At 35.6% G+C, this 25,468-nt stretch overlaps 1 protein-coding gene and 2 non-coding genes across 3 annotated transcripts in view; 1 reads left to right on the top strand and 2 right to left on the bottom strand.

Moving 5' to 3' along the window:
- The window catches only part of LOC138711760 (tubulin gamma-2 chain), a 52,381-nt gene that overhangs the window by 4,308 nt on the left and 22,605 nt on the right, over positions 1–25,468 (top strand). The window contains exons 3-5 of the mRNA XM_069842941.1: positions 10,871–10,960; positions 12,949–13,095; positions 24,733–25,064. Of these exons, the coding sequence (XP_069699042.1) occupies positions 10,871–10,960; positions 12,949–13,095; positions 24,733–25,064 (569 nt within the window). The remainder of the gene's footprint in view (positions 1–10,870; positions 10,961–12,948; positions 13,096–24,732; positions 25,065–25,468) is intronic.
- On the bottom strand, positions 4,726–4,797 carry TRNAS-GGA (transfer RNA serine (anticodon GGA)). The gene has a single exon. It is a non-coding gene; the product is annotated as a tRNA-Ser (tRNA).
- On the bottom strand, positions 5,108–5,179 carry TRNAS-GGA (transfer RNA serine (anticodon GGA)). The gene has a single exon. It is a non-coding gene; the product is annotated as a tRNA-Ser (tRNA).

Below are 25,468 nucleotides of genomic sequence, written 5' to 3'. Positions count from 1 at the left end.
GGTCCCTATCCTGAGCAAGATTAATCCATTCTCTATCATATCCCACCTCCCTCAAGTCCATTTTAATATTATCTTCCCATCTACGTCTCGGCCTCCCTAAAGGTCTTTTTCCTTCTGGCCTCCCAACTAACACTCTATATGCATTTCACCCATACGTGCTACATGCCATGTCCATCTCAAACGTCTGGATTTAATGTTCCTAATTTTGTCAGATGAAGAATACAATGCGTGCAGTCCTGTGTTGTGTAACTTTCTCCATTCTCCTGTAACTTCATCCCTCTTAGCCCCAAATATTTTCCTAAGAACCTTATTCTCAAACACCCTTAACCTATGTTCCTCTCTCAAAGTAAGAGTCCAAGTTTCACAACCATAAAGAACAACCGGTAATAAAACTGTTTTATAAATTCTAACTTTCAGATTTTTTGACAGCAGACTGGATGATAAAAGCTTCTCAACCAAATAATAACAGGCATTTCCCATATTTATTCTGTGTTTAATTTCCTCCAGAGTATCATTTATATTTGTTACTGTTGCTCCAAGATATTTGAACTTCTCCACCTCTTCAAAAGAAAAATTTCCAATTTTTATATTTCCATTTCGTACAATATTCTCGTCATGAGACATAATCGTAACAATATAACTGCATTCTTAAATTTATTGATGTGACATAGAAGAGTCCTGAGACTTTCACTTATTGCAATGATTTCTCCATCAAAACTTGTTGTTCCATATCCAAGTTGTAGCTGACTTAAGTGAACACCATATTTTAACGTTTTGGTGGCTACTTCATTCACACACAACCCCCTGAATGTCTGCTGTTGGTCGACGGGTCCATTGGACCTAGCTGGGAGATCTTGTTGATTACCAGCTTTCCCTCCTTAAGCCAGTGGAGGACGATTTTAGTGCCATAGCAGGTCAGCACTAGGAATAGAAAAGTAGAAAGAGGAGTTCATCAGCATTTTCCAAATGCCACTTCACGCCATGACATTACAGCGTGACTAAAGTCCAGTGATGCTACCTCAAAGGCTCTGGATCTGCTTAAATACTGCATTTCCTCAGTATTAGATAGCATGGTTATATCGCCGTGAAAAACGGTCCCCAGAGCCTCGTTTGGTAAAACAGGTTACATCACGAGAAGGTGAGGATGAGAGTTGGGTAGGAGAGGTTATGGAATTCACATCGCTACCCTTTGTAATCCAATTAGCAATGTTAACAAACACATTAGATCCAAATTGATCATATTGTTTGGAAGTTGCAAAAACTTGGATGAGAACAAAGGCAGGTTCTATTGCAGAATGTGGCTGCATTTAGACATATATTATCCTCCCATCTACGTCTCGGCCTCCCCAAAGGTCTTTTTCCCTCCGATATCCCAACTAACACTCTATATGCATTTCTGGATTCGCCCATGCGTGCTACATGCCCTGCCCATCTCAAACGTCTGGATTTAAAAATTCCCGTAAAATTCCCGTGTTTTCCCTAATCGTTTGTGTATTTTCTCCTAACATATTCACGTCATCCGCATAGACAAGAAGCTGATGTAACCCGTTCAATTCCAAACCCTGCCTGTTATCCTGAACTTTCCTAATGGCATATTCTAAAGCGAAGTTAAAAAGTAAAGGTGATAGTGCATCTCCCTGCTTTAGCCCGCAGTGAATTGGAAAAGCATCAGATAGAAACTGACCTATACGGACTCTGCTGTAAGTTTCACTGAGACACATTTTAATTAATCGAACTAGTTTCTTGGGAATACCAAATTCAATAAGAATATCATATAATACTTCCCTCTTAACCGAGTCATATGCCTTTTTGAAATCTATGAATAACTGATGTACTGTACCCTTATACTCCCATTTTTTCTCCATTATCTGTCGAATACAAAAAATCTGATCAATAGTCGATCTATTACGCCTAAAACCGCACTGATGATCCCCAATAATTTCATCTACGTACGGAGCTAATCTTCTCAAAAGAATATTGGACAAAATTTTGTACGACGTCAACAAAAGTGATATTCCTCGAAAGTTGCCACAGTTGGTTTTGTCCCCCTTCTTAAAAATAGGTACAATTATGGACTCCTTCCATTGTTCTGGTACAATTTCCCTTTCCCAAATAGCAAGTACAAGTTTATAAATTTCGCTATATAATGCACTTCCACCCTCTTGTATTAATTCTGCTGGAATTTGATCGATAATAATAATAATAATAATAATAATAATAATAATAATAATAATAATAATAATAATTCTTTATTTATACTGGCAAAGTTAAGGCCATAGGGCCTTCTCTTACACTCTACCAGGACACAAAATATACAAGCAGTTAAAATTTAACAAAAAGTTAAAGAACAGGATACTAACATAATTACAAAAAAAAAAAAAATAATAATAATAATAGCATAATAAAATCGACACCAAACAACATGAAAATAATACCATAATAAAAAAAAAAAGAAACTAAATTCCATTGGAATATAGTGAAAGCAACTCATTTAGTACAAATGGTTAATATGGAAAAACGTAAGGAAGAATATATCAAAATGGAATGTAATAAAATAATAATAGAAAAGAAAAAAAAAAAAAGAAAATTAAATTAAATTCACGATAAAAAGGCTATGATAATAAATTCATCGGCTGATAAAGAGAACAAAAAGGGGAAAGGAAGGAAAAAGAAATATATAGCCTATATTTTTACAAAACTATGGCAGAGAAAAGGGCTTATAACTGAAAGGAATCTAATTCAAAAAGTGCAATTTAAATTTATTTTTGAAACTAGACAATGTCCGACAGTCTCTGACATGTTGTGGTAGAGAGTTCCAGAGATGAGCTGCAGAGATGGTGAAAGATGAAGAGTAGAAGGATGTTCTGTGTTTAGGAATGCAGAGTGTGATATGGCGTTGTGAGCGAGTATCTATTTCGTGATATGAGGACAAATGTTGAAAACGGAAGCTAGGCAGCTAGGGTTAGAGGTCTGAAGAATATTGAAGAGTAAAGTGAGAGAGTGAATAGTTCTTCGCTCTTTGAGACGGACCCAGGACAGCATATTTAGTGAAGGTGTGATACGGTCAAATCTACAGACGTTGCAAATAAATCGAACGCATGCATTATAAACACGCTATAGTCTGTCTGTCAGTCTCATGTAAATATCAGTGTAGAGAGTGTCACAGTAATCAAAATGAGGCATCAAGAACGACTGCACTAAATTCTTCTTGAGAAGCAACGGAAGGAAATTTCGAATTCTTTTTAGTGCGTGAATTTTCATAAAAATTATTTTACATATGTGTGTGATTTGTGTATTCCAACTTAAGTTTTTGTCCATATAAATTCCTAGATTTTTTACTCTATCACAATTTATGAGTAATTGTCGAGGTGGATAATGATGCATTTATATAAGGGCAACTGTACACAGATGTTTTCCAGCTGCAGTTATAGAAGACTTGTACATTGATGTGAGCCATGTCCTCCTTAATTTGAAGAACCTGACAGCTTATAGTATGACATGTGATACTTGGTGGCCGAACTTAAAACAACATAACTTGCATAATCTAAAAGTACAAATGGTGATTGATTTTATTGTTGAATAATTTCAAGGAAAAAATTGTTCCGGAGCCGGGTATCGATCCCGGGACCTCTGGTTGAACGTACCAGCGCTCTGCCAACTGAGCTACCCGGGAACTCCAACCGACACCGTCTCAACTTTCCCCTTTATATCCACACAACTCGCGCGGGCTGACAAAACGCCAGAGACCCACATCGAGTGCACACAAACTCTGTGTGACTTGGAATTGTGGTTTTCTGTTAACGTACACAGATTTTATTGTTTATATTCTTACTGGTGAATATTTGGGACTAAGAGGGATGAAGTTACAGGAGAATGGAGAAAGTTACACAACACAGAACTGCACGCATTGTATTCTTCACCTGACATAATTAGGAACATTAAATCCAGACGTTTGAGATGGGCAGTGCATGTAGCATGTATGGACGAATCCAGAAGTGCATATAGAGTGTTAGTTGGGAGGCCGGAGGGAAAAAGATCTTTGGGGAGGCTGAGACGTAGATGGGAAGATAATATTAAAATGGATTTGAGGGAGGTGGGATATGATGATAGAGACTGGATTAATCTTGCTCAGGATAGGGACCGATGGCGGGCTTATGTGAGGGCAGCAATGAACCTCCGGGTTCCTTAAAGGCCAATAAGTAAGTAAGTATTCTTACTGGTGGTCAATATTTAGTGGGCCAGTAGAAGAGCGAAAACGTTTGTCAACTGATTATTGTAGATTAATAAGTTATGTGACGTAACTATACCAATATACATAGGCTGATCAGATTTTTTATGGTCCTGCAAGGGACATCGGCAATTTAAAGAAAACCCACAAACTCTTATGTAGTCACTCTCTATTGAAATGTTGCATAAAATACATGTAACAGATATAATGATAGTACTTCACACACTAAATTTGTACAGTATCTTAACTGTTTTAATTAAATGCATAAACATACGTACGTAAGTCCTATACATAATTATAGTCACGAAGAATTCAATTTTAGTACTGACGCATGTATGGAAGTCTTTCACATAATATTACTAAACTCTTAACATACACATTTTAGCCTGGTTTTATAAATACGGTTAATGTAAAGACTATGTTAAACATAAGTTAAACTTAACCATTAGTTTAACTGAACGTGTTGTTGAGAGAGAGATGGAACGGAGAAAAATTCTCTCCGGCGCCGGGATTTGAACCCGGGTTTTCAGCTCTCCGTGCTGATGCTTTAACCACTAAGCCACGCCGGATACAATCCCGACACCGTTGAGAATCGTCTCAGATTAAGCTCCATCTCTAGGGTTCCCTCTGGTGGCCGCCCTCTGCACTACGTCATAGATGTCTATGCACGCAGGACCGAAGTCCATACATGTGTAGAGGTGCACTCAGATGAGTGACTGGTTGGCCGGGGTCCGACGGTATGGGCGCCGTCTTTAAATCACAAAGTGATTTATTACGCATATCATATTTATTTTGATGTACCGAAGTACATATGATATTTCCATGCAGATATTCTGCTTTCTCAGATGATGAGAGAGAGATGGGACGGAGAAAAATTCTCTCCGGCGCCGGGATTTGAACCCGGGTTTTCAGCTCTCCGTGCTGATGCTTTAACCACTAAGCCACGCCGGATACAATCCCGACACCGTTGAGAATCGTCTCAGATTAAGCTCCATCTCTAGGGTTCCCTCTGGTGGCCGCCCTCTGCACTACGTCATAGATGTCTATGCACGCAGGACCGAAGTCTCCGTTCCATCTCTCTCTCATCATCTGAGAAAGCAGAATATCTGCATGGAAATATCATATGTACTTCGGTACATCAAAATAAATATGAACGTGTTGTATTACAGAGTCTCAGTTAAGTTAAACCGTAGTGGAGTATGATTGGTATTACTGCTAGGGAAGAAAAGAAGAACATCACAGCTGTTTAATTGTATTATTGATTTAAAATAGCCGACGCTCTTGGAGAATCTTCATTAAGAAACATCTTTGTTCTTCAATATCAGAGAGAGGATCATAAAAAAACCTATAAGGGACTAATACCGCGTACTTCAGTATGCTTGTCAGACTTAACCTCAGATAGTTTCTTAACCCTGGCTACCAAAGTTATACTCCCAAACATAATGCAACCAAACTAAACCTTGAATGACCATCCACGATGTAACTCCATACAGAATCAACTGAGTAATGCAGTAATAATATTAGTGAGGGTATTTTATGTGTTGTTTAGAATATTTATGAAACAGAATTCAGTCAAACAATAAAATTATTTTTACGAGTCTAGTAAAATTAGGTAATATTATTAGTGTGTTTATAAATCAGGTCCCATCGTAAATCTTATCAGGAGACTGTCTGCCACACACAGTACAATGCGCAATAGGTTTGATTTACGGACACTTCCGAAATCTTCCATCGTTTTCAGTATGTCTACTACCAGAGGAAAAAGAGCGCAGTGCAACTAGTAACTGATGTAGAGATTCAACAGAATGTTTTCAAACATAAAAAAGAAATAATTTATCTTTTCAAATAATCTTTAAATTCAAACCCTAAAACACATATTTTTTTACACTTTTTCATTTTTCTGTTTGTATGTTGTATCCGAGTTTCAATTTTTCGAAACAAGGTTAGGACTATAAGCCTAATTCTGAAGGTTAGGACTGTCTGCTTCGAAAACCTCAATCTGTTTTAAAACTTATGTTCATTTATGTATATTTCAAAGTGGTGCACTCTATTTCGAAAAATTGTTGGCCGCCGTGGTCGTTCAGTAATATTGATCACTCACTTATCGTCAGTCATAAGTTCCTGGAAAATATCTGCAATATCCATGTGTATTGCGGGAACCGCCATCTTGCACTGTTGAGCCTTGAACTACAGTTTAAACGACAGAGAACTGCCGATCAAGTTAAACTCAAGATTAACTGGTAGTTAAGGTTTATAATGCAAAGAAGAATGAAAAACTTTAGTTTAAACTGTACGTAAGGTTTAAACAGCGTTTATAATACCGGCCCGGCCCTTAGAAGTGCTTGTCTGAAGGATGTATCTTTTTAAGGATTTGTACATTCCCATACAGCTTCACACTAAGTTCCTCACATGAGAAATGAAAGTTTGTTTTCACTTGTAACAAAGCTTTAACTGTTTCAATTTTCATTCTTGAGTTTTCATCAGTCCAGATTGAGTTCATTGTGGAGAAAAGTCTTTCAAATGATGAATTACTGACTGAAAGACGCATGATTAATGACACTTACTTACTTACTTACTTACTTACTTACTTACTTACTTACAAATGGCTTTTAAGGAACCCGAAGGTTCATTGCCGCCCTCACATAAGCCCGCCATCGGTCCCTATCCTGAGCAAGATTAATCCAGCCTCTATCATCATAACCCACCTCCCTCAAATCCATTTTAATATTATCCTCCCATCTACATCTCGGCCTCCCTAAAGGTCTTTTTCCCTCCAGTCTCCCAACTAACACTCTATATGCATTTCTGGATTCGCCCATACGTGCTACATGCCCTGCCCATCTCAAACGTCTGGATTTAATGTTCCTAATTATGTCAGGTGAAGAATACAATGCGTGCAGTTCTGTGTTGTGTAACTTTCTCCATTCTCCTGTAACTTCATCCCGCTTAGCCCCAAATATTTTCCTAAGCACCTTATTCTCAAATACCCTTAACCTATGTTCCTCTCTCAGAGTGAGAGTCCAAGTTTCACAACCATACAGAAGAACCGGTAATATAACTGTTTTATAAATTCTAACTTTCAGATTTTTGGACAGCAGACTGGATGATAAGAGCTTCTTAACCGAATAATAACACACATTTCCCATATTTATTCTGCGTTTAATTTCCTCCCGAGTGTCATTTATATTTGTTACTGTTGCTCCAAGATATTTGAATTTTTCCACCTCTTCGAAGGATAAATCTGCAATTTTTATATTTCCATTTCGTACAATATTCTGGTCACGAGACATAATCATATACTTTGTCTTTTCGGGATTTACTTCCAAACTGATCGCTTTACCTGCTTCCAGTAAAATTTCCGTGTTTTCCCTAATCGTTTGTGTATTTTCTCCTAACATATTCACGTCATCCGCATAGACAAGAAGCTGATGTAACCCGTTCAATTCCAAACCCTGCCTGTTATCCTGAACTTTCCTAATGGATATTCTAGAGCGAAGTTAAAAAGTAAAGGTGATAGTGCATCTCCCTGCTTTAGCCCGCAGTGAATTGGAAAAGCATCAGATAGAAACTGACCTATACGGACTCTCCTGTACGTTTCACTGAGACACATTTTAATTAATCGAACTAGTTTCTTGGGAATACCAAATTCAATAAGAATATCATATAATACTTCTCTCTTAACCAAGTCATAAGCCTTTTTGAAAACTATGAATAACTGATGTACTGTACCCTTATACTCTAATTTTTGTCCATTATCTGTCGAATACAAAAAATCTGATCAATAATTGAGAAGATTTTCAAATGGAATGGATTTTTTTTTCTAATGTTGAAAAACACCATACCACTTTTCACCTGTTGGTTTGTCATAAAATTCCTCATTTTTGAACTACTTAAAAATTGACACTGTGGCAGCTCTAACACTTCTGCGCAATGCTAATGAAGAAAAAGAGTGCAGAATATCTTATACTGTGCTGGCTGGTTCTTCTGTCTCATACTGAGAACCGTTCAGAATGTGCATGAATCACAGCAGTTTCATCACAATACTTCACACTAGAAAAAATATTGAGAAACATGGAGAATTTAATATAACAACGCACTTGGCATTCATTGATTACCATAAGGCATTCGATACAGTTGACAGAACAAAACTTTGGGATGTTTTAGTTGAAATGAGAATACCCCAACATTTAATTTACACAATCAAGAATATGTACAAAAACACAAAAATCAAATTAAAAGTAAATAACACCTTAAGCAAGGAGTAAAGCAAGGCTACCCAATGTCACCCACCTTATTTAATATTTATATAAATAACATTACCAAAATAGAAGAACAAGCACTGCTCCAACATGAGAAAATGTTACGACTGCCAAACTCTAAATAGACAGAAAAGAACCTCCCTTCTTCAATCCTTAAAACTCATAGTAGTTTCCTAGAAAAGGTAACACAGATTAAATCCAAACTGAGCATTCCTAACACAAGAGAAAATTTACTTATAAGAGAAAATCCATTGGAATTATTGCAACCTACCTTCAGTTTGGAATTAACAGAGGAAATAAGTAAATCAGACACACCAAAAGAAATACAAAAACTTCTAGCACCGGAAACGATCAATACTAGATACCCTACAGAAGAATGGCTACACATATATACTGATGGATCAACCACAGAAAACCTTACTGGAGCTGGAGTTACATGTACACATTTTTCCTTTTATCATTCTGTTGGCAGAGACACAACAAATTATGATGGTGAAATAGAGGCTATACACATTGCTCTCCGACAATTATTAAATCTTTCCCAAGACAACAATTCTTTCAGATTCTAAAGCTGCAATTCAGGGAATATGTTCAAATGCTACAAAGAAGTCAACAGAAATAAGAGAATGCTACAAAATGTTAACACAACTCCAAAAAGTTAATAAGATTGTCCGTCTCCAATGGATTCCAGCACACTGTGGAGTCATGGGGAATGAAACCGCAGACACACTTGCCAAGAAAGGCACAACAATAAAACAAAAATCTAAATTTAATTTCTCATATTCTTCAATAAAACGCTTGATCACTACAAAATTTTCTCATTCATACCTACAAGAAATAGAATCAAATGCTAAAGACAAAAAATGGATTACACTACTTTCCAACCCAGATATAATCCCCCAGAGACCAAGGAAAACAGCAGTTGCAGCCTTCAGACTATTGACAAATCATGACTGTCTAGCAAGTCATCTCTACAGAATAGGTGTCTCAGCTTCACCCATATGTGTCCTGTGTAACGATCCAGCAGAAATGAATGAAGACCACTTGCAGACCTGTGAAGCATTAAGATCAGAAGAAACTACAGTTCAAAAGTATTGGAAAGCACGACTGCTAATGGCTTCACTGCCAGATGCAAGGCACTAGACAACAACAACAACATTACCAAAAATTGGGAAGACGAATTGCTCACAGATTTTATGATTGACAACTTCCCACTTAACACATTACTTTACGCAGATGATCAGATAATCTTAGCAAATTCTGAAGACAATTTACAAAGAGCAATACACGCACTGTACAAGATAGCAAAAAATCATAATTTGGAAATCTCTATAAATAAAACCAGAATCATGGCCTTCCAAGGAAAGAATCATGTAAGATCCAAAATTGCAATCAATAATAATTGTATAGAACAAGTCAACACATTCAACTATCTTGGCCGCAATCCTTCTTATGTAAACTCCAGGGATGTAGATATTAAACTTGCCAAATTTCAGCAACTGTTAAGGACAATCAAATCAACTCTATTAAAGAAAGTTCGACCAGAAACAATTTTGAAATTCTATAAAGTTATGGCAGTCCGGCATTATTATATGGATCAGAGACATGGTCATTAACGAAAGGACAACTTCGAAGAATAGAAGCTGCTGAAATGCGATTGCTAAGACCTCTTGCAGGATATACTCTTTATGACCATAAAAGGAACGCTGACATCCGAGCAGAATTGAATATCACCGCCATTACGGATACTATAGAATCTTACCGCAACAACTGGTATGAACATGTATTAAGAATGCCCAACAACAGGTTACCCAAGAGACTATTGGACTATACACCTCATGGAAAACGAGACATCGGAAGACCAAGGAAGAGATGGAAAGATCAACTTTCTTCTGGAAGCGGAACAGGCCAGGAGGCCTAATCCAAGACTGTTATTGATGATGATGATGATGATGATGATGATGGTGATGATGATGATGATGATGATGATGATGATGATGATGATGATGATGACTTAAATATTTAACATGTAAAATGTTACTGAAACAAAATCAAAACTTCTCAGCACAAAATTAATTTCCAGGGACAAAAACGGGGACATTTGCTCCCAGGGGACAGCAACTCAAAACTTGGGACTGTCCCTGAAAATCGACGTCTTGTCAGCCTAAATATACATGTACATACAATTAGCTCATAAAGTTGGTGTTAGTTCTCCATTATGGAAGCAAGAGTTAATTTTGAATATCTATACTTTAAATAGCTTGTCAGTTTTTAGTTATCATGTAATAGGCCTAGGCCTAGTATAAATGTGCATGAAGTGAAGTGGAGTCTTAGAAGAAAGAACGAACAAAATTTACTGAATGTTTGTGATGAATTGTTACAGGCAGATGACGAGCATTACATTCCTCGAGCAGTACTGCTGGATCTGGAGCCCAGAGTCATTCACACTATCATGAATTCTCCTTATGCAAAGGTAATAAATGTACCGAATATACGCGAATACTCCACGCGTATTTCTTCCACTCTTCTGGAATTTAGCGAAGAAAAACTGGGGTGCGTGCATTATTTGAAACACAAATTATAGCAATTTTTTTTGTCTCTCTCTCCTAGAATTAGTGTGTACGAGTATTTGTGTAAGGGCTATTCCATATGAAATCAATCAGTAAAAAACCTCGCATTTTTTTTTACTCTAATTTTTTCCCTACTTATACAAGGTGCTGAGGGGAGTGCATTTTTAAAAATATACTATCGAAAGTCAAATGGTTTTCGTATTGAGCGACAAATTTAGCGTATTTTATAAAAACAAGCCTCTTTCAGCGCTCAGAACCCTGGAACCATTTACTGCAGCACATTGAATGAGAGCTTATTTTGAAGCTGACATTTGGTAGGTTATGTTAAGAAGTAATCCTTATTTTTATTTTACACAGAGAGACAGATAATCTGATTTTACTTGCTTTTAGGCTTTTTGGCCATTTGTAAAAATGTAAAAAAATATTGAGAAAAAACCTTGCATTATTAAGAGGGATTCGGCATTGTTTGCTTAGTGGCTCGGCAATAAGTTTCGAGGGTATTAAATAAATTATTTTCACACGCCTGGACTTGAACGGCGCAGTACCGCAAGCACTGGCCGAGAGCTGAAGATAAAGTGAACATTGGGCGTCATTTTACTCCTGTGTTTATGAAAACCTGTGATAAAGCTAGCACAGTCATGATTGCTAGACGACATATCACGTATTTATGTCTCCTGGCCTTGCTTCCCTCGGCTAGCTCCCGCCTCACAGTCAGCTGGTTAGTTCACGCGCGTACTATTTATTTTCTTTATTTGATATTTTCATTACTTTCTTATCAACGTACCATCAGTAAAAAATATGTTTATTTGTACTTTCAATGCGGAATCTAACCATATATTTTAAAAATATTTTTTCATGGCCAAACACGTCTTAATGAAGAAAAATCTAAATTTCTCCATTTCCATAAAATAAGAAAAACTATTTACATATCAATATAAACTTTAATTTCTCAGCATCAAAATAAACCATGATTTTGATCATTGGGTGAAAGGGTTTTGGAGCCCAACAGTTTAAAGTTGATAATTTTATGAAAATACGATAAATTTAAATATTATTAATTTAAACACTATTAAGTTCTTATGCCTCAAACTTTGCACAAAGCATTATATCACAGACAAAGTGTCATTGTATTTAAAAATTGCAAGGTCAATTTTCTCTATATTTCGGTTGATTTGAGATGGAATAGCCCGTATATATGGTAATAGAATGCTTGATTCAGACTTTACTAAGCATCATGTTGCCTTATTCCAGACTTCACTAAGCATCCTGTTGTCTTATTTCACATGTTTTCATTGAGACCTCTGAATGTTCCATGTCGACATGAGAGAATTTTCACGTGGTATGGTTTTCTTATAGTAAAGGCAGAGGAAATAGAGTTTTTTGTCTTGTGCGGAAACTACTCACTCCACACTTTCTCTAGTGGTTTCTGACCTGAACAAAGAGACCTTCCTGTCACTGCGTTCGAATGCTAGTTGTTGACAAGTGCTCGTCTGTGATATTACTGTGTTATAACTTGTTCGAAAAAATATATCATAATAACATAATAAACAGTATTTTGAAATACTAATCATCCAAGTAATCGCTATCATGTCTCAGTGGAGCCCTGATATCAGAATTCACACTAAAGGCTCTATTTATCAAGAAAAAATATATGAATTCGTTTGATAGCCTCATTTTTCATGATTCTTCTATATATGCCAACTTTCAGATTCTCAGAATTTACATGAGTATAAAATAGGCATTTTTCTTAAACATCTGATGCTAGTGATGACTTTGGCACTTCTGAATGGTGACATAGAAATCTGTCTTTATGAATTAAAAGTCTGTGCATTAGAGACAGTGAACCACTGAAGTTAGTGTACTTTTCAGAGTTCAATAAAATTTGTTTCAGCTATATAACCCAGAGAACATCTACTTGTCAAAACATGGTGGAGGTGCTGGAAACAACTGGGCCTCTGGATACAGCCAAGGAGAACGATTGCAGGAGGAAATATTTGACATCATAGATCGAGAGGCAGATGGCAGTGACAGTTTGGAGGTAGGATCTCATGAGATTTTATTTCAGTATGCTGTTAAACTAAGTGGACAGGTTTCTATAGGATGCTCCCATTTACCCCACTATCATTGCCATCGTTAGGAATCAAATATTAAAGAAATAAAATGTATTTGGGTCATTTGCAAAATTTGTATAACAAATGGACAATTGACAACGTCAAAATGAAAGTATTATTTAGTGAATATTCTGCATGTATTAATGTAGTACAATGTCTCTGACATAGTAATCAACCACTGTACACTCACCTTGCTCTACAGCATTCTCTACAAATATCAATGAATCTTTGATGGCATGACTAAATGTCAGGTGTGTTATAGGACAAGACAATGGATCTTTTATAGAAATAGAATTCCTTTATTTTTATATCAGATATTCTTTAAACAGTGCATAGGTTTTAGAATAGTAACAGAACTAACTTCAGATCAAAAATGAACAAATATTTTAAATATCTTAATATCAGATCTGTTATCTAATATAATAGTACATTATGCAACGAGCCTATAATGAAGGTAATTAAGAAGTGAGTATGGATATTTATGAAACGAGCGCAAGCGAGTTTCATAATTTTCATACGAGCTTCTTAATTACCATTATAGGCGAGTTTCATACGACTTTTTATGCTCGACCATATTTCTAACTTGATATTATTAATTTTATTGTATCTGACCTTGACCAATGTCCCGTATGTTGTGAGATGTGCGCAGACGCGAAAGTATTGATTTTTTTCCGAGGAACAGATGTGCACATTGACCTTGCTAGGCCATAAGAACCTACAGAGATAACATTGAAATAAAATTAGACATTGAAAAACGAGATGACAAATTGAATTTATTTGAATATTATTTACAATTAACGCTAATTATTATAGTAACAGAACATAACCTTCTGCGACAGTATTGGATTTCCAGCCTCTGTGACTTTTCGCTAATTCTCTTTCAATTGCATATCCGAGAATAATCGATACTTGCGGTTTTATAACGGTAGAAAGCTGACCTGTCATTGGCTGAACAGTTGTAACCTGAGTCGTCATTGGCTGAAAGACCTGACCTTTAATGAGTAGGTGTACTTTAATGACATGCATTAAAGGTCTGCTACCAGGTGTATAATTACTACATTTCGGCATGGTCGAGCATAAAGGTAATAACTACTTCAGTAACTAATAGAAAAGCATTCTTTCAGTAACAATTATCGTAGTAGATTGCCCTTAAGACGAAGATATTTCAGCCTTAGTTTCTTTAATAATAGATAATTAGAAAAAATTAAGGCACTGTTTTATATGATGTAACAGACATGACATGGAGTAACAGATCTGACAGGTAACAGACATGACAAAGCAAACATAAGCATGTGCTAACCTAAATTTTTTTTTTGCTTAAAAATCTTCAAAATAGCAACTTAACTACTGCACACGTGTACTATTATGTCCTCTTGATCTTGAATTTATATGTTGTTATTTGTGGAAAACAACACAAACAGATCTGACAGAGTAAAAATGCACTCTTAGACTAAAACACAAAACAAGAGTATGACACAAAAATTTGCCAAATCAAAATGGGTGAACATAGCAAGACAATCAAAATGGGTCTTTGTGCATCATCTTGGCTTGTGCTGACATCTGTGGGATTTCTTTTTCAACTGTGTACCCATAGGAACAGAATGGTGTAACAGACCTGATTGATTTACTGGACTAGAGTAATTATGCACTCATATATTAGGAAATATAAACTCAGACATAAATGAAGAAGTTTTGATAATATCAATTATTTCTTTATTTTTTTTCCTCAATTACATTATTAAACAAACCTTAATCTGGACATAATCATGCTCCATTTTAAATACTTCACTAGTATTTACATGTCATTTTAGCTGTTACTATGTGAATTTTATTTTATTCTCGTGAAATCTTTCACACAAAGTAAATAATTCTTGTGACGTTTACTACATTAGTATTGAAACTACTCACTGTTAGCAATTTATAACTCTATCGTTATAAATGCAATAATGGGAAGGTTATGAATTGATGGACATCATTTGTTATACAAATTCTGCAAATGACCCATTTCCTTTGTAGATCATGCAAACTATTGTTATATATATATTGAATTTTGTCAATCACACCTGTACATTAGATGTAATAAGTTCCTTACAGTTGCAGTAAATATGAATATCATTTCTAAGTTAATCCTCACGTGACAAATGTATTCCTTCAAGAAACAATGCCTGATATGGGAGAAAGGATCTTTCTACATCTCAAGAAGTCAACCTTTCATATTTCAGCAGGAATACTTCACTGACAATCATTTTTGCCTTCCTGTTTGCCTTCTAGAACCAGAGCAACTTCACACATAATTTGAAGTTCACTGCTTTTTCGAACACATGTTTGAGTTTATTTTCCAGAACTTCGGTTTTAGAACCAAAACGAGTTTTCTTTTTCTTTTTTTCCCCACTATCCAGCATTTCACCAGCTCTCTTGAATGTTCCTTCCTACATTCTAATCTTACTAACATATATTTATATATAACTAGTGGCTTGTACAGCAAATGCTGCAAACTAAGTTCATTAGACGTTCAAATAAAAATTTTTCAGGTTTATTTTCAATGAAAAATACCAGACATTTTGAAAGTTATTTGTTTCCATAATAATGAAACATACTCCCTCTGAATGGTATTTTATGCCAAATACTTTTTCTTGAACCTATCCACCTTCAGTTTTTGAGTTTCAACGCAAAAACGCAAGTAACAATGTCAGGACGATCAGTGGGTTTTTCATGTGGGAGTAAAGCAATAGCTATTTCAGGTCATTGTGGATTGTAGGTGAAAGTTAAAAAGAAGTCAGGTTTGCTGTGCTTTCGAACAATAGACTTACTAAAAATAATTTACAGGTCTGATTCTGCGGTGTGTAATTTTCTGAGTACAGCTGTATATTGGATATTAAAATCTACAAAACTTGGTATAGCTGCTGCATGTAGAGCTTGAAATGTAGAGGGTAAAATAATTTATCCTGCTAAGAGATCTTGCTGAAATGATCGGGAGACTACAAAATTTTGTAGGCCTCTTATTTTATCAGTAATACCTTTTGGTCTTTCCTTAGGAACTGTAATTTTTGCGCTCTCTCGAGCCAATACTGAAGAGAATGACGCATATAAAAATATCTACACCACACCACCATTAAGTATATGAAAAAGACCCAACCCCACTTGATTAATAACTATAAAAATATTTGATTTTTAATAACAATGTTATTATCTTACGCAAGTTTTGTAATTTTGTATATATAATAGCCACCACTTAGTAAATTATAGAAATGAAAATCTAATTTAAGATATTCTCTACATCTACTTATATAACCCCAAAATGTTTCACTTTCATATCATCAGTATAGCATTAATATGTAATAATTAATGAAAAATAATCACATCATGGCATTAACTATAATAATATTTCATTTCTAATGGTAATAATGTCATCAAACCACCTCAAGTTTTGTAGATTTTAATATCCAATACATAGCTGTACTCAGAAAATTACATACCGCAGAATCAGACCTGTAAATTATTTTTAGTAAGTCTTGAAGTTTTTAATAAGCAATTGAATTTGAACTCTAAATATGTCAACAATCCTGCAGGTCATGGCCTTCGTGTAATAACCTATTGTTTATTGTAGTGTGTGTTTTGTTTTATTCTGAAATGCAATTAGTTCTCAAAACTGACGAAAGATGTATTTTGGAAAATATGAAAATTATGCAGGAAATCTAACGCTTCACTGAAAGTTACTATTTTTCTGAAAATCCTTTGATGCTAAGCTTCAAAATGACGGGTTATTTATTAAAATCCGTTCAGCTGTTTTCCTGTAATTTCCATTACCAGTTCAAATTATATGTATAGATTTATATATACATCTCATCTTACTCGTCCTACTTTAGCCTTTTATTTAACACTTAACACGGTTTTACTCATTGGGATTCTCTTCTTCCTAATACATATCATTATAATAGTCTTGATAAATCTTGACATGAGTATCTAGTTCACTTTAGTTTGATCATCCATCCCTTAACCTCAAGAAACACTCATAATAAACTATCTAAAATTTGTAACTACTCTCACTAGCAACTTTAAGATCGTTTAGAATGTCTTGTGCATTGTGTCTTTTACTAAGATACTGCCGCATCCACATTCTCATTTCTTCCTTTTTAAGGCATTGTAACAAGCAATAGAGACAATTACAAAAGCCAAACCATCTTCATCTAAGGCCATTGTCCAAGGTTTGAAAACAAGACACTACCTACATTAAAATCTCATAGACTGTTTATGGTGGATTACGCAAGGAAAGTCAAGTTTAACATGTTTAACAGTGTGGACAAAGTGTTAAATGAAATTAGCATTAACATGTTTAATCAACATGTTGGGATGTTAACAGTAAAAAGTTTAACATTTAACATGTTGTTAAATGTGAAATTGGGCTGTGAAATTGGAAACACAAGAGAATTAGATCAACAAAGAAAATTACAAAATTTTAATCAAATATGTGGAACGATTAAAAGAACCCTATTAAACAAAACAAGGAAAGAAACCATTTTGAAGTTTTACAAAGTCTTGGCAGTCCCATCTCTCTTGTATGGCTCAGAATGCTGGACCGTAACAGAAAACCAAAAGCACAAAATAGAAGTATCAGAAATGAGATTTTTGAGATCGATAGCTGGATACAGAAGAACAGACAGACAATATAATGAAACGATAAGAGACGAACTGAATATATTCAACTTAAACAATAAAATAAAAGAATATCAAGAAAAATATTATGAACACGTACAAAGAATGCCAGAATACCGTATTCCTAAAATGATTCTAGAGTACAAACCCCAAAGGCAAGAGAGACAGAGGAAGGCCTACGAAGAGATGGAGAGATCAATTTCTTTGAGAGGACGGAACAGGTCGAAAGGCCTAATCCCTGATGATGATGATGATGATGATGATGATGATGATGATGATGATGATGATGATGATGATGATGATGATGTTGTTAAATGTTTAATAGTGGAGATGAGCCTTTACAAATTATTTTTTGTTTGTTTGGGCATTCTCAAAGATACCGTATTATAGTAATTCATCAACACTATCACAGAGATTCATGCCTAATGTTGCTGCCATTTTATAATTTATTCTCTAGATAATTTAACAGCGACTGAAAGTATGGAATAGCTTATTTGGAAGATATCTTCTGGATAAAACACTATTCCGAGTTCGTACAACACATTTCTCATGTAACCATGGAATTAATTTTAACAGGACTTTATTCTGTGTTCGTACAACTGGGCCTTAGTGTACTAATCTAACCTAGTGAAGAATTTGTCCAATGTTGTTTGCTTGACACTTTTTATATAGAGGTTGTTTAGTTCCCACAGACTTTTTGTGATATGCTCTGATAATACACTGGCAATTCTTCGAAGGAAATGGTCATAAATGTCCAAAGCAGCAGTAGCTGAACCCAACCTTCCTAAAAGCAATTGACAATAGTTTCCTTGCTGATTGAGTTCCATGTCTTTGCAAGCATTACATCGCCTCAAGTATTGATAATTTAGAGGCCTACTGTATACTATATTTGTCTTGACTGGAAATCAGTCTCTGCAGCAAATTCAAAAGAAGGTTCCTGCCAGGGTTGAGAAAAACACGGGTATTTAAAAAAAGACCCAACCCAGTGGGTTTTACTGGGTTTTTATGGGTTTCTTTGGGTTTTATTGGGTTTTTCTCTAATGGGTATTAAATAGTTCAATTTCGTGACTAAGTGATTCAGAACACCAACATATTCTAAGAACTACTTTCATGAGCAAAAACTGGTAAATTAAATAAGCAAAGATTGGTAAATTATTATTAAATATTCTTAAGTTGGCAGCCTGCCCTTCCACTATCTTGCTAATATGTTAGATCCACGATTCAGAGGGGCAAGAATAACTGCAGATCAAGAGGAAAGTGCAGAAAATTGGCTCACAGAGATTCATCCAGAGTGGGTGACAAGTGTTATGTCTTTTAGGATTGCTGATTCTGATTATTTTCCTGCTACTATGTTTTCTGACGCAGTTGTACAACAGTTCAGTGCAAAAAATGGTGGAAAATAATGGAATTGAAAACAACAAAAAAGGGGAACTTGCCAACAGGATTTATTAGCTTTGTGAAAAGTTTAATTTCTTGCCCTGCCAGCACTGCATCCATTGAGAGAATCTTCTCCACCTATGGGCTTGTTTGGTCAAAGTTAAGGAATAAGTTAGGAGAGGAAAAAGCTGAGAAATTAGTGAAGATCTACAGATTTCTGCATGTTAAGGAGGACTGAATTGTGATGTAGTTAATATTAATACCATTCTACAATAAAACACCGTGTTGATGAAAGTAATTTTTTCTTTATAATGAAACATTACCTAATTAATAACTTCTGCTGACAAATTGTTATAGTAAATAAATATGATGCACCTTTTTGTAATATTTTGTATGTTGATTAAATTACGAGAAATAAATATATGGGTTTTTTTGGGTTTTGTGTCGGGTTTTATTGAAGGGGTTTTTTTTAAAAAAACCCATATGGTTTTTTTGGGTCGGGTTAAATTACAACAACCCTGGTTCCTGCAGAACTTTTAAGAACTCTAATAAGAACCACAGAAAATTATTCATTTTCTTTTTAGTGCAAAAAATTCTTTAAAGTTTGTTACATACTGTTATTTTCTTACTTCTTAGGCTGGAAATTCTTTCAAATTCAAACATATTAAAAGGGAAAAGTATATCTTTTATCAATGGTGGCTGCTCCCTACATGCTAACATGCTGTAGCACGCCATAAAAATATCGTCGAAATAATATTGTTAAAAAAAGGCACATAATACAAATTCTACTTATAATAGTTCACTATTTTCGATAATTTTGTGCTATAGACTCAATGAAATCCATCCTTACTCTACGTGGTAATTTCCAATTTAGCGCGGCTAGTAGTGTCTGCTCATGCGCAGAACAGCACTTCACCTCGCCCCTCCTTGATATTTTGTCCTGCTTTTTCACACAACACCGTGCTCACTTTGTTTTTGTGAAACTTTCTCTCTTCCCTTCTATAGGCACCGTGCAAGGGTCTGGAAATCGTACTGGTGGCGCCGCGCAGTGTCTCACTTCCTAATTAACTACAGGCTAGCATTCATTCACTAGTTATGTGTGATATAGAAATTATATGCGGCTTTCTGCCGATAAAAAGTTGTAATATTAATAAGAATAGGTTCGTTCATTCATAGTGTTCTGACCAAGGACAGGTCTTTCACTGCAAACCCAGCATTCTCCAGTTTTTACGTATTTAATAGACGCAGTGGAAAGTTCAGTACTTTTAGTGGAGTGTAAAAATGTAACTACAGAGTTCCTGAAATATCAGTGTAGTTGTTTGGCATTTAAATCAGATTTCAGACCATTGAATGAGGCGGAATAGTCATATTACGAAAACACTGATATACTTACATTTGATGTCATGACGTGTGTAATATTTATATGTGTATAGTGTCTCTATAAATTACGTATTTTAATGTGATTTAATTCTAGAAGCAGTCTTTTTTATGTTATGTTTTATTTAACGAGTAGTTTCTACTTCTTCAGCTGTTAATCTGTTATCATGCAGATACGGTAAAGTAACAACAATGATCCCTTTATCGGAGAGGTTTGTTTTTATTCCGGGAAAACCTGACTTCATCACCACCTTCTAATAGAGTAAATAATCCGCAATCAGCTGTTATGAATGTGTCACTCGATCTGCCACCGTAGCATTTAGATTTGAAGGCCACCATTTGATCCACGTTACGTGGCGTTTCACTTTAACTTCAGTACAATCAGTTGTCACTCTGCATTTTGGGTAGTGTACTTTCTTTGCAATATTGCGGGCATTGTTTCTTGAATACTTTTTCTGCTAGACCAAAACACAAAACTACAGTAACCAACAGCAATAAAGTGGTGGTAAAAATACATCATAATTACAGTTGTCCGATGAACTCCGAACATCACCCTCATAGCAGAATACGATAATTCAGTTTTCAATTTAATTTGAAAATATGAGTAGACGATTTTCTTCACTAATCTTACTATATGATTGTGTTTCAATTGGCTGCAATTTTAACAATATAGTCAAAACCACAAAATGTCACTCCCATTAAGTCTGGTAGTTCTGTCTCATCTCTTTTTGAAGAATAATCTTGGAAACCTTGTATTTCATTAAACATATCATCTGTTCCTGAACTCTTGCCATAACATTTCTTATGTGACTTCAGTTCGGGACGTAATGGAATAGACACTTGAGTAGACAATTCTCACAATTCAATTGTGAAAGAAAAACCAAAATCATTAAGAATGGTTTCATTTACTTCTACCTGTATGGCTGGGTATTTCATTTTTCGAAATAACACTTGTTGAGCATTCACCTCCCATTATACTTAAATTTTCATCTTTTCTTCTCCTTTTTGCGTCTCTTTCATACCTCTTCTAAGCTATTTGAGATGAAGCAACCTTTTTCTTTAATCTTTTGGAAAAATACTGGGAATGGTATGTTAGTTTTGGGAGTGTCCTGCTCTCTGTCCCAATAAAATGAATACTGCAAATTCTTATTGCGAGTGTTGGTTCCCAAGGTGAACCATTAGCACTTGAAGTCAAGAATTAAATATCGATATGAATACGTTTAAAAATAAATATATATTATTGTTTCTAATATTATACATTATATATGTAAAGGACTCGGCAATTATGTACTGTGGCTTTTTTTTTACTTTTAAATATAATAGCATATACAGCATTGGAATTGAAATTACAAATTCCCGTTGTTGTTAACTTAATGATTATTTATAAACATAATATAACATATACATTCTATTTTTTACATTAATATATAATAATACTATGATTATTTACAAGCAGTGTAGGCCTACTTACTTTCGTCTGCGCTTGGATCCACAATTAACGTCGTTCCGCTTCAGTTTTCTGTTTTGGAAAGAATTACTATAAGAATTACTGCACCCAAGAACACAGTAATTTGTGTTACCTTTCCGCTTTTTAGGATTATCCATATTTCTAATCATTTAACCTGAGACGTTAAAGTACATTCATACGCTTCAAGCATAACTCTATCGCTGCTGTCCTGCAGTTAGTAACAACAGTCGCCACCAGAGGAGCTTGCACGGTGCCTATATTCTTTGGTTCATAGCAGTTGACGGAACAGTGCTGTCTAGACACCGCTAAAGATATAACTTTGAAATAAAGAAAATACATTTTATATATGTAGCTTATTTTTGCTTTTTGTGTTTTTCATAAATATAATCATATTGAAATACATTTTTGAAAGTTTGTGTAAACAGGTTTACTTTTATATAATCTCAGCAGATAGTTTTGAGTTTATTATCTACGTGTTACCGCGGGGTCTATGTTGGCATGCCTTTTCGCGGGAGTCCGTTAAAATAGGGATTATTTTCCACTTTCAAAACAGTGTGTGCAGGTTTATGGGATTCATTATCTTTTATACTGTGGTCATTTTAAATGTATATTCTGCTGTGTGTCTGTCTATATTTTGTGCCTAGTGTAATTCAAATATACTACTAGGTTCAAAAAGTTCCCGGAATTTTACTACCATTTTTCGTATTAATATATAACAAGGGATATTATACATTTGTTTTGTTGGTAACATTCATGATGTCATTTCCTTAAAGTTTGTTGATAATGGCAATTGTTGGTTTTGAGTTGTAGGCAATTGTTTATCATAGTGTTTCGTTTGTTCGTCGCATTTTGTAATTATGTCCACAGAGCAAAGTACAAACATCAAGTTCTGTGTTTTGCTGGGGACATGATCAGTATGGCTGATGAAGATGGTGATTTCTTAAACAAAATGAAACTGGTGCTACTTGTACGACCCAGTCCCTAAATGACAGTCATCTGAGTGGAAATCGAAAACATCTCCTCGGAAGCAAAAATTTCCTAGGGACACTTCCAAAGGCAAAGTTATTTTAAATGTTATGTTTTATTTAACGACGCTCGCAACTGCAGAGGTTATATCAGCATCGCCGGATGTGCCGGAATTTTGTCCCGCAGGAGTTCTTTTTCATGCCAGTAAATCTACTAACATGAGCCTGTCGCATTTAAGCACACTTAAAGCAAAGTTATGTTGGAAGTTTTCTTCGACTCTCAGGGTCTCATGCACCATGAGTTCATTCCAGAAGGTCGTACTGTAACGAAAGAATTGTACGTAGAAACCCTCCGTCGCCTCTGGGACGCAGTGAGAAGGAAACGTCCAGAAAAGTGGGTAGAAAACAACTGGTTCCTTATGCATGACAATGCACCTGCTCATCGCGCAATTATTGTAAAGAATTTTCTTGCCAGGCACAACATAACTGCTTTGGATCACCCACCATACTCTCCTGATCTCTCACCACCTGATTACTTTCTGTTTCCCCGTCTGAAAAGTCATCTGAAAGGACGGAGATTCAATGCTGAAGAGGTTATCGCAAACGCGACGAGAGCACTAAGACGGGTTTCACAAAATGGCTTCCAGGCCTGCTTCCAGGAACTCTACACGCGTTGGCAAAAGTGTGTTGTTGCGGAAGGCAACTATTTTGAAGGAAATGCTGTAGAATAGTGTTTAAGGTACGTTGTTTCTGTGATGCTAGCAAATTCCGGGAACTTTTTGAACCTAGTATGTATAATATAAGTTTAATGTGTATGTTAATCCAGAGACAGGTTTTAATATTGGGATTATAAACAGTTTAAAAAATATACTGTAATTATATCATGAATTCCATCGATTCATTACTCAAAACTGCTTTCCCCAAGCAACCATAGAAGATTAAATTAGAATTAAAAATCTAGACAGCCAACACCAATATTGTGCAGAAAGTAAAGGATGGTAAAAATTATGTGTACAGGAAATGTAACAGAAGAGTTTATGACAACAGTGACTGGATATGTGGATGCGAAATACCTACGAAATGCTCTGTTCTGCTTCCCTTGCCTGCTATTTAGTAGCGGTGGTTCATGTCTACGACAGGTGTCAAAGATCTTAGCCTCTGAATGAATATATGAAGAAACATTCACACAGCAAGAAACATAAACTTGTTTGATCTCTGTACGATTGGCACCGCAAATATTGCAGCGCAGCTAATGGAGCTTATCAAGAATCAGCACAGAAACATAATTACAAAGTCGAAAAAATCGATGTATTTTATCGAAAATAATTGATTGTATTAAATTTTGTGGGAAATTTGAACTAGAGCTACGTGGCCACGATGAGACGGAAACGTCAGATAATCTCGGTGTGTTCATAGGTCTAACTAATCTGATAAGCAGCGTGGACAGTGCAGTGAGAGAATACATTGAAAATAGCAAAGTGTTTAAAGGCAATTCTAAGTCGATTCAAAATGTCGACAGATGGATTTCACCTTCAAAAATTAGGAGAGTCTAAACATATTTTTAGCACACTATTATTTTCGGGTATGAGCCGTCACTGATCTTTATCATAGGGAATTTTGATACAAAATTATTCTGACGTCTTTTGTGGAAAAACGTCGTAAGTGGTGTCGTCTTAAACGAGTTTTACTGCTACATAATTTGGGTGTTTTTATTATTGTTGCAGGGATTCGTGTTGTGTCATTCGATTGCAGGAGGCACAGGGTCAGGCATGGGCTCGTACTTGCTAGAGAAGCTGACGGACCGTTTTCCCAAGAAGCTGATTGAAACATACAGTGTGTTCCCAAACCAAGATGAGATTAGCGATGTTGTGGTGCAGCCATACAACTCACTGCTGACTCTGAAGCGTCTGACACAGAGCGCAGACTGCGTCGTCGTGCTGGACAACACGGCTCTCAACAGGATTGCCACCGACAGGCTCCACATACAGAATCCCTCTTTTGCACAGATCAACACTCTTGTGTCCACCATCATGTCTGTCAGCACTACTACTCTCAGGTAAGTAGTAGCATGTGGGGTTACAAATATAGAAATTAAATTAAATAATTTAAATAAAAATAAAATAAATTAAAATAGAATGAAATAAAATAAACTAAATTAAAATGAAAAAAAAAATAAAATAAAATAAATTGAATTAGAATTAATTAAAATAAAGTAAAATAAAATATAATTAGGAACATTAAATCCAGACGTTTGAGATGGGCAAGACATGTAGCACGTATGGGCGAATCCAGAAATGCGTAGGTATAGAGTGTTAGTTGGGAGGCTGGAGGGAAAAAGATCTTTGGGGAGGCCGAGGCGTAGGTGGGAAGATAATATTAAAATGGATTTGAGGGAGGTGGGATATGATGATAGAGAATGGATTAATCTTGCTCAGGATAGGGACCAATGGCGGGCTTGTT

The sequence above is a fragment of the Periplaneta americana genome, chromosome 13 (genome assembly GCF_040183065.1).
Source record: "Periplaneta americana isolate PAMFEO1 chromosome 13, P.americana_PAMFEO1_priV1, whole genome shotgun sequence".
Classification (NCBI taxonomy): Eukaryota; Metazoa; Arthropoda; class Insecta; order Blattodea; family Blattidae; genus Periplaneta; species Periplaneta americana.
The sequence above is the reverse complement of the archived record's forward strand: the minus strand, read 5'-3'. Positions and strand labels throughout refer to the sequence as shown.